The 9,737-nt window shown below is 45.3% G+C and overlaps 1 protein-coding gene across 3 annotated transcripts in view; it reads left to right on the forward strand.

Moving 5' to 3' along the window:
• The window catches only part of LOC139534509 (neuralized-like protein 4), a 33,846-nt gene extending 24,439 nt beyond the window's left edge, over nt 1-9,407 (forward strand). For 2 of the 3 annotated variants that reach the window (XM_071333695.1, XM_071333696.1), the window contains exons 23-30: nt 126-284; nt 435-614; nt 1,218-1,311; nt 1,550-1,657; nt 4,843-4,987; nt 5,308-5,420; nt 5,678-5,879; nt 6,828-9,407. In XM_071333695.1, the coding sequence (XP_071189796.1) occupies nt 126-284; nt 435-614; nt 1,218-1,311; nt 1,550-1,657; nt 4,843-4,987; nt 5,308-5,420; nt 5,678-5,879; nt 6,828-7,032 (1,206 nt within the window). In that variant the 3' untranslated portion in view covers nt 7,033-9,407. The other variant, XM_071333697.1, reaches the window with a different exon arrangement.
• Nucleotides 9,408-9,737: the final 330 nt, after the last annotated feature.

Here is a 9,737-nt window from a genome sequence, read left to right on the forward strand (position 1 = left end):
TGTGTGTGTGTGTGTCTGGATGTTTTGATTGGGGCAGCGTCGTTGTTTAGGGACACATTATATAATATAGTGCTTTCTGTCGCTATTGTTTGTGACTGACAGTCCGAATGTCTCTGTTGCCATAGTTTCAGATCGACCGCCTGAACCCGTCGTGGACGTCGTCCTTGTCGCTAGGGGTGATAGGTCACTCCCCCGACCGCCTCAACTTTCCCTCCACGGCGTGCTGTCTGAAACGCTCTGCCTGGCTGCTGCAGAGAGACTCTGTCTTCCACAACTCACTGAAGGTACCGGAGTCGCTGTCTCTCACTCAGCTCCCTTCACAACTCACTTTCTACTTTTGAGAACGTTTTGTCATTTCAAATGAACAACCTGTTTGATTTATCCTCTTTCTCTTTCCCTTCCCTCCATCACTCCCCCCTTTTCCTCCATCCCAGATCTGTGAGAACTATGGTCCTAACCTGGACACATGTCCAGAGGGTACAGTATTGGGTCTACTAGTGGATGGGAACAGCTGTCTGCACCTCCATGTGAACGGGATGGACCAGGGGGTAGCAGCCCAGGACATCCCCACCCCCTGCTACCCCCTCATAGACCTCTACGGGCAGTGTGAACAGGTACGTCTGTCACCCTCCCACCCAAAACCGTCAGAATTCTGAATCTGATGAGGAAGTTAAATTCTACCTGCTTAGTCTAGCCACTGATATAACCCCCGGTAATGCAGTTAACACCATTTTTTATGATGATTAACAGTCCCAGTGGAAAACCAAACCGCCACCCAGGCATCTCTCTGCGTTTTTTTTTATACTTCTATACAAACACAGGGTGCGTCCCAAATGGTTCCCTATATGGTGCACTACCTTTGACCCGAGCCCTATAGCCCCTGGTCAAAAGTAGTGCACTATAAAGGGAGTAGGGTGCCGTTTTAGACTAGTCCTACTCAGATCCACTTTTAGATCAGTAGCTAGAAACTCTAATCTGCCAGGATGTTGCTCTATGTTCTCTAATCCTGAAATACTTCCACCTGGCCGAAGTCATAATCCCAATCTCATTTAGACACTCCGTCCCTCAGTCGGTCTGTAACTCTAATCCCAGCCCTCCCGCCAGGCTGGGTTTAATAATCTGTCGCCCGGCCTGGCCCTGTACAACGTAATCTGTTGTCACACTTCCTGAGGGCCGACCGGAGTCAAGTCAGTGACACCCTCTGATGTCGTTGGCAGGTTACAATAGTGACTGACAACGTGCCAACCGTGGGAGGGGAGAGCGGCGAGGCGCGTTGCCAAGGCGACATGGAGAAGGCGGACATGGTTGACGGTGAGAGGACGATGATGTCAACTCATTGCAAGCCTTTTACAGTTGATGTTCAAAATGTCTTTCATATTGAAAGTTCTGCGTTCTGTAGATGCAAAGTTTACCAAGTTATTGTCCTTGTTGGCATCACATGTTCTTTGACATTAAAACGTTTTGACTTCTAAGTAATATCAAGCTCTGTATACATCTCTTATTGGCCTCAACCGGTGCTACCCTTTGACCTTTGCTATCTGACCTCCAGGGATCAAAGAGAGTGTGTGCTGGACGCCCCCTCCAGAGGTCAACCCCAACAAGACCTGTGAATACCAGGCCCTGTGCTCGCGCTTCAAGGACCTGCTCACGCTGCCAGGTGAGTACTCCACACACTTTTTTTTTTTTTTTTTAAAGCTATACTTTCTTTTTGCCTGAGGAGCCTCCGGTGGCAGAGCATTCCATGATGACGTGGCTTGATACATAACTGAACGACGCATTAAATCTGTTTTTTGTTTTGGGTACAGTGAAGAACCCATAGTGGCCTGTCTGGTGGAGTATGTCTGTTTTGAAGTGTATGCAAATAGATTAGACAAGTGGTTAGCCATTTTCAACACACAAATGTTCATTTAAAAAGACTGGAAGAGAAGTAGTCAATTTCTCCTCAACCCTCAACCATTAAAGACTATGATGCATGTGGTTGTTAGTTCTGTGTGCGCAGTTAAGGGCAAGGCATGCTGCTTGGTTGTGAGCCAGCTACAGCTTTGCTAGGTCTTTCTTTGCTGCGCCTGACCATATTAGCGGACAGTAATCAACATGAGACAAGACCAGAGGCTTAACAACTTGTACAGTAGATCTATGTGCCAAAAACGCAGAACATATTTTTATAACACACTACATTACCAAAAGAACATCTATGTGGGCACCTGCTTGTCGAACATCTAATTCCGAAATCATGGGCATTAGTATGGAGTTGCTCCTCCCTTTGCTGCTCCACTCTTCTGGGAAGGCGTTCCACTCGATGTTGGAACATTGCTGTGGGGACTTGCTTCCATTCAGCCACAAGAGCATTAGTGAGGTCGGGCACTGATGTTGGGCGATTAGGCCTGGCTCGCAGTCGGCGTTCCAATTCAGGTCAGGGCTCTGTGCAGGCCAGTCAAGTTCTTCCACGCCGATCTCAACAAACCATTTCTGTATGGACCTCGCTTTGTGCACAGGGGCATTGTTATTCTAAAACAGGGAAGGGCCTTCCCCAAATCCTGTTGCCACAAAGTTGGAAGCACGGAATCGTCTAGAATGTCATTGAATGCTGTAGCATTAAGATTTCCCTGCACTGGGGGAAAAAAGGGGCCTATCCCAAACCATGAAAGCAACCCCAGACCATTATTCCTCCTCCACCGAACTTTACAGTTGGCACTATGCATTGGAGCAGGCAGCGTTCTCCTGGCATCCACCAAACCCGGATAGTACGATGGCCTATCAGATTGTGAAGCGTGGTTCATCACTCGAGAGAACACGTTTCCACTGCTCCAGACTCCAATGGCGCAAGCTTTACACCACTGCAGCCGACATTTGGCATTGCGCATGGTGATCTTGGACTTGTGTGGCTGCTCGGCCATGGAAACCCATTTCATGAAGCTCCCATGAGCAGTTCTTCTGCTGACGTTGCTTACAGAGGCAGTTTGGAACTCTGTTGCAACCGAGGACAGACGTTCTGTTCTGTGAGCTTGTGTGGCCTACCACTTTGCGGCTGAGCCGTTGTTGCTCCTAGACGTTTCAACTTCAGAGTAACAGCCCTTACAGTTGACCAGGGCAGAAATTTGACAAACTGACTTGTTGGAAAGGTGGCATCCTATGACGGTGCCATGCTGAAAGTCACTGAGCTCTTCAGCAAGGCCATTCTACTGCCAATGTTTGTCTATGGAGATTTCATGGCTGTATGCTTGCTTTTATACACCTGTCAGCAACTGGTGTGGCTGACGTAGCCGAATCCACTAATTTGAAGGGGTGTCCACATACTTTTGTGTGTGTATATATAAAAACAATCCCTAAAAATATAATTTAACTAGGCAAGTCAGTTAAGAACAAATTCTTATTTACAATGCAGGCCTACCCTGGCCAAACCCTGACGACGCTGGACCAATTGTGCGCCGCCTTATGGGACTCCCAATCACGGCCGACTGTGATACAGCCTGGAATCGAACCAGGGACTGTTGTGACTCCTCTTGCACTGAGATGCAGTGCCTTAGACCGCTGCGTACCTCTCCCCATCTTCACAACAACTTTGTCAATATGACTTGACCATAATAACTGACCATCTAATGATGCTTGAATTTTAGAAGAGCTTAAAATATGGGTAGTGTTTCTTGTATCCTTACCCTAGTGTGACGTTTTGATAACCATGTAAATCTCTGTCGGACAAGGTGACTTTTTATCAATATATTTGGCGCTTTTCGAAAATGCTGATTAGCATCAAAGTAGACAATACATACATGACTACAAATCCCTGCAAGCTCCTGCACGACATCTCTAGCTGACACCTTTGCTAACAGGTATTGTTTCAATTTAAAACTTGCACAAGACAGTTCACAGAATTGACAATTTTAAAAACATTTAGCCAATGTATTAATTACTAAATTTAGCTAACATTAGATAGTTAATCCAGCGATTCGAACTTTTGATTTGGCGGTCTCGTCCAGATCATGGCATTTTGTAGTTCTTTATGATGGCCACATTAGCAGCTAATTAGCATTTAATATTTGGGTGATAAATACATGCAAATATATATTGTTAAGTCACCTTGTCCTAGAGAGATTTACACTTATCGAAACGTCACGCCAGGGTAAGCCTACACTAAACACGGCCCTTATTTTAAGTGTTTCTAAAATCCCCTATGGAGAAAAATTCATGATGTAAAAACGATTGGAACCATTTCCTTGTTTGACTGAGTCTTATGACTCATGCTGTGGCACTCTATACCTGATGGCTTATCATTCTTGGCACAAACTTGACCAAATTCAAAACAGCAATCCTCTTAAATTATTAGATCTTCAATACACAAATATGATGGTTCAATGTTGTCATTTCCCTTCTGTTTGTCCACTTTAGCATAACTAGAGCGCACTCTGGGTTCTATTGGATACGTAACTCTCCAATCGTGTGATGGCAGGTGATGTAAAGCCATAAGTTTGTTTTTTTCAGTAACAAATTATGATCTATAACTTCAAAGGCTGCACGAAAATCTAACAATACAGCTCCAACTATCTTATTATCCATTTAATCATTGGATAATTCTATTTCTGATAATAACAAAGAAGGAATGAATGGTTTTTGAGCAGATTGTGTTCAGCAGATGCCTCATCTGGTTTAGCTCGGCTGCAGCCGGGGGTGCTCTGTTCTTCGTGCCTCTTCTGCGTACTGTTGCTGGTCTGTTGGTCTCAATGGTGGAGGGGGGTGCTTTCCTGTTGGTGTGGGGGGTTATGCTATCCAGTTGAGTATCCTTGGCTCAGTCATAACTCCATCTTTGTTGTTCTCTCTCTCTCTCTGCCTATCCATCTCTCTCAGATGGTTACTTCAACGAGGATGCCAAGTATAACCTGTGTTACTGTGAGTCTTGCCACAAGCTGCGGGGGGACGAGGCCTACTACAAGAGAGGGGAGCCCCCCCGGGACTACGCCCTGCCCTTCGGCTGGTGCCGCTTCGCACTGAGGTCAGAGGTCGCAAACAGCCAATCAAGTGGACTGCGGAAACTGTCTTCAACCAATTACTTTAGATCAGTCCCAGTGCTATTCATGTCCACTGAATGAGTTTAATCTAGTTCAATTAACAAATGGATTAATAGATCTTACCTATTCTCACCTTTGGCGAAAGATAAGGGGAGAGAATGTGAATAAAAATAGTATACAGTTTAAACTTTGAGAACTGGCTTTGAGTATCAATGTCCTCGGACACGAGATACAGGTGGAGATGGGAGAAGGGTTATCTAACAATTTTGTGTGTGATTGTGTGCGTGTACTACCTCCCCTATAGGATCAAGCCCCACTGCGAGGTGTCTAGTGCGTTTAAGAAGTGGCACATAGCCTACCACGGCACCAGTGTAGGGGCTCTGAGACGCACCCTGGACCATGCTCAGCTGCTCTCTGGTACGACGCAGCATTTGTTTCCTCCGCCACTTTTTTTTGGACCCCTAAAAATAGAGTGAATTGACCACAGGTCACCTTTATTTTGATGTGCATATCACCTCAAGGTGTTTCTCTCCCAAAGCACTAATCAGATGTCTAGCCTTTTGAAACGTATGGTTGATTTCCAGAACCATTTCCGTCACAAACATTTTCCCTAATGATTAAAGAATCATGACGGTGTTGTAAATTAACAAACCCATGTTGTCTTGGTGTTTCAGGGACTTCGTCCATCTTCTCTGTGTCTCCGGCAAAGATGGAGGGTCCTAACGGCTACAGTGAGCCAGAGGAGAACAGCAACAGCCTCCCCGACAGGGAACGAGACAGGGACAGAGACAGGGACAGGGACAAGGAGGTTCCCCGGGTACAGCTGTCCCCCACCATGCGCTACTCCGGCCTGGAGATGTTCGCCCCTAAAGTGCAGTACGTGTCAAATCTCTATCGTTGTCCCTCTCATGCCCTTGCTTTTTATCTGCCTATTGCACTTATTCAAATTGAAGTATACACTGTGGCCAGTTTATTAGGTACACCACCCCGTTCACACATGGTTCGCTCCTACAGACCGTGAGTCACGTGGCCGTAGCTTGCTATATAAAGCAGGCAGACGGGCATTGAGGCATTCCGTTACTGTTTGATTGAACGTTAGAATGGGCAAAACGAGTAACCGAAGCGTCTTTTGAGTGTGGTATGATCATCAGTGCCAGGCGCACCGGTTCCAGTATTTCAGAAACAGCCGGCCTCCTGGGACTTTCACTCACGACAATCTAATGATTCCCGAGAATGGTGCGAAAACAGCTCGTTGATGAGAGGTCGAAGGAGAATGGCAAGAATTGTGCAAGCGAACAGGCGGGCCACAACGGCACAGTACGACGTTGGTGTGTGCAGAACGGCATCTCGGAACGCACATCTCGTCGCTCCTTATCACAGATGGGATATTGCAGCAGACGACCACACCGGGTTCCACTCATATCAGCTAAAATCAAGAAGTAATGGCTCCAGTGGGCGTGATCACAAACACGGGACAATTGCGGAGTGGAAAAACAGCGCCTGGTCCGACGAATCCTGGTTCCCGTTGCGTCACGGTGATGGCAGAGTCAGGAGTCCATGGCCCTATCCTGCCTGGTGTCAACGGTGCCAGCTGGTGATGTAATAGTGTGGGTTAGGTCCCTTGATACCAATTGAGCAATGTTTCCATGTCCCGAATAATTCAGGCCGTTCTGGAGGCAAAGGGGGTCTGACCCGGGACCAGATGGGTGTACCTAATAAACTGGCCACTAAGTATACTGTATACCATGAAATTGTTATGCTGTCTTGCCTTGCTTTTGTTCTTTCATTCTTATTCCCATAACTCCTGCTCTCCTCTCCCTCCAGATTCCGGGACCCTCGTTCTCACTGTTGTCACCAGGCCCAGGTGGGTTTCCAGGTGTGCGTGCGGCCGGGCTCTTACAAGGTTGGGCCCCAGAACCTTGGGGCCAGCGAGCCCCTTGACCCCCGCTTTAGCAACACAGAAATCGAGTGGATCACCAAGGAGCAGGGGGGCACCCTCCTCTACGGCCTACTCATACGGGTGGAGTGAGGGAGGGATGAACAGCGGGATGGATAGAGTGGAGATAAGGGAGCTTCTCTATCCCAGCGGTGCCTCCAAAACCTCTACTCCATCAACCAAATTCCAGACTTTGAGACTTTTTAGAATTTGGGTAATTTCCCTCCTGTTCCTGAGGGGGGGAATTGTTGACATTGACAGTTCAGCATTATTTTAGTTTATTTTGGACAAAGTACATTTTTGTTTGTTTTGGAATAATTTTAACAGGGTGGGGCTTTGGTGGATTCAGAGAAGAACAACAAGACTGACACTGCCTGCACTTTATGTTTTGAACACTGTGGGCAATTTAAAAAAGAAAAGAAAAGAAACAAGTAAAAAAACAATCTACTTCTCATTCATAATACAACACTAGTTTTTGGTCACCGCAGTTTTTCTTTTAGCACTGTTGTCCTCTCTAGCTCTTGTTTTTATCACCTTTTATCCCAGCCTGATCACTCTCCTCACTCTCTTTTTGGTTCTCAAGTACGGGGGGGGTGGTTCTCCTCAGTTCTCAAGGCTGAGTGCACAACCGGAACCGGTCACGTTCCAAGACTTGGACCGTTCTTTAAACCTCCTCGCAATGGCGACCGCCACCCCCCCCCCCCCCATCGCCTGCTGCGCAGAACGGTCACTGACTATTGGACTTTATAAACTAAAGACTTAACCGCGTGTCAATGGAGGAGGAGAGTGCAAAATCAAACGATGAGGAGAAAGACTGGAAATAACCCTGAACAGGAGAAGGACCTGAGAGCACCTTTTTTAGAGGGAGGAACACACAAAAAAACTGGAAGAAAATGTTTACAGGTGTAACACTGTCTGTCTACATGTATGCGTAAGACTCGTCCTCTCCATCTCCCTCCACTCTACTCACTACTGTCCTAGATTAAAAATGTTGTCTTCGTCAGTGGAAAGCGCTTTCCTAAGACGAGGGTACTTTCTCGTTCCCATGTTGCAGAGGTATAGATATATACACTGTTTCTTGTGGGGGGGAAAAAAGGGGTCTATTCAAATCTGTTTCACCGACAAAGCTATCGGCATCTTGAAAAGTGTGAAGTGGCTTCCTCTCCTTAGTCCTCATCTCCTTTCCTTCACCTGCACTGATGTGAAGGAAAAGAGCAGATAGAAATGTCATGAATAGAGCTGACATGATTCTGTACCAGATAGGCGTGTTTGTTCTTCATAACGTAGTACTATCTGAACTTTACACAATGTTGTGGCCTGCTGAACGTGCCTGTTTTCACACGTCGTCGTTTACACTAGAGTTGCGTTCAAGTCTTTAAAGATTGTAACGTATCTGTCCCATTATGGCGTCGGTGACCGTACGGGCAGTGCCAGTGAGGCCATCTCCATTTTAAAGTAGTACATTTTCTTCTACTTCTGAGTTGGTAAACAAACTGAAAGGGTGCACACTGCCACCTAGAGTGTGTTGTTTGAACAGGTATAAAGCCAAGGTTGGCTATTTACAGCCACCTGCAGTCATGGAATGTTTGCTTACGAGTATAATCCATTGGCTGATCCCTGGATGGAATTTTATGATGCTTCCTTAACCCATAGGAAGGCCCACCCAGTTGACTACTTCGAAATTGTGAAGTCCCTAATGCCACTGCCCATGCTCAAACTTGCTTCTGGACACTGGAGTCCTCTATAGAACTCTATGGTCATAGTTTTAACAGGGAGAAATGTTCAGAGCCAATAAGATCATAGGGGTGTGCCCTCACATTGGTGTGTCCGTGCAAATACTATTGGGAAATGCAGTATTTAACGAAATGCAGGCCCTGATGCTGGTGTTTACATTGTGAATGTAATTCATTAGGGTTTTTGTAATTTAGTTTTGTGGTCCGTTTACGTTGAAACTAACACCCTTCATTTGACATATTACATTAAAAAAAGATTAACACTGGTTAATTCATTCCTGATCCTAATATTCCCCTAATATTTGATTACATGTGGACGACTAAAGCATATCTTCTTTTAGCCATGTATTTTGCCAATCTGATATATACTTACGTATGACATTTACATTCATACATAGCCGCGCCATCTTGCCAAGTCATTATTTTGACAAAGAGAGGAGAAAAACAGGTTGAGTCAAGACTTAAGGTTCAGTTGACTTTCCTCACACACAACTGTGTATAACCTAATTTATTGCAACAAAAAAAGTGGGCTTTGAAGAAGAAAAGAAACTAACTTGCAACGTCCAATCAAAATGTGAAAAATGATATGGGGTTATTTAAAGGCCCAGTGCTGCTTTTTATGATAATACATATTTTTTTTCTTCTGTATGTTGCATTTGTACAGGCTGTTACATAACATGAAATCATATCTTCCTGATTTGTAAAAATAAATAAACGGACAGAGTATGCACATGACTCTGGACTGGCGTTGTGTGTTTCTTTCTTTTTAAAGTGATCAGCAGTAGAAACAAAGCATTTTCCCCGCCCGTTTTTGGTCAAAAGCTGTGGAATTTGGCTGGAGGAATGTAAACATATTCATAGACAGAGCTATGGATGCAAGGACTGACCATCCATGATATAGTTTTAACTGTGTTTTGAGGCTATATAGTGTTTGTTCAAACGTTGAGAAAAACAAGCTTACATCTAAGATTCTGACGACAATAATTTAAGTCAAAATGGATGTAGCCCCTTAATCCAAGAAGAGAAAAGCCTTAAGTACAACATACTTAATTTACACCAATCAAA

This window comes from Salvelinus alpinus, chromosome 11 (assembly GCF_045679555.1).
Source record: "Salvelinus alpinus chromosome 11, SLU_Salpinus.1, whole genome shotgun sequence".
Classification (NCBI taxonomy): Eukaryota; Metazoa; Chordata; class Actinopteri; order Salmoniformes; family Salmonidae; genus Salvelinus; species Salvelinus alpinus.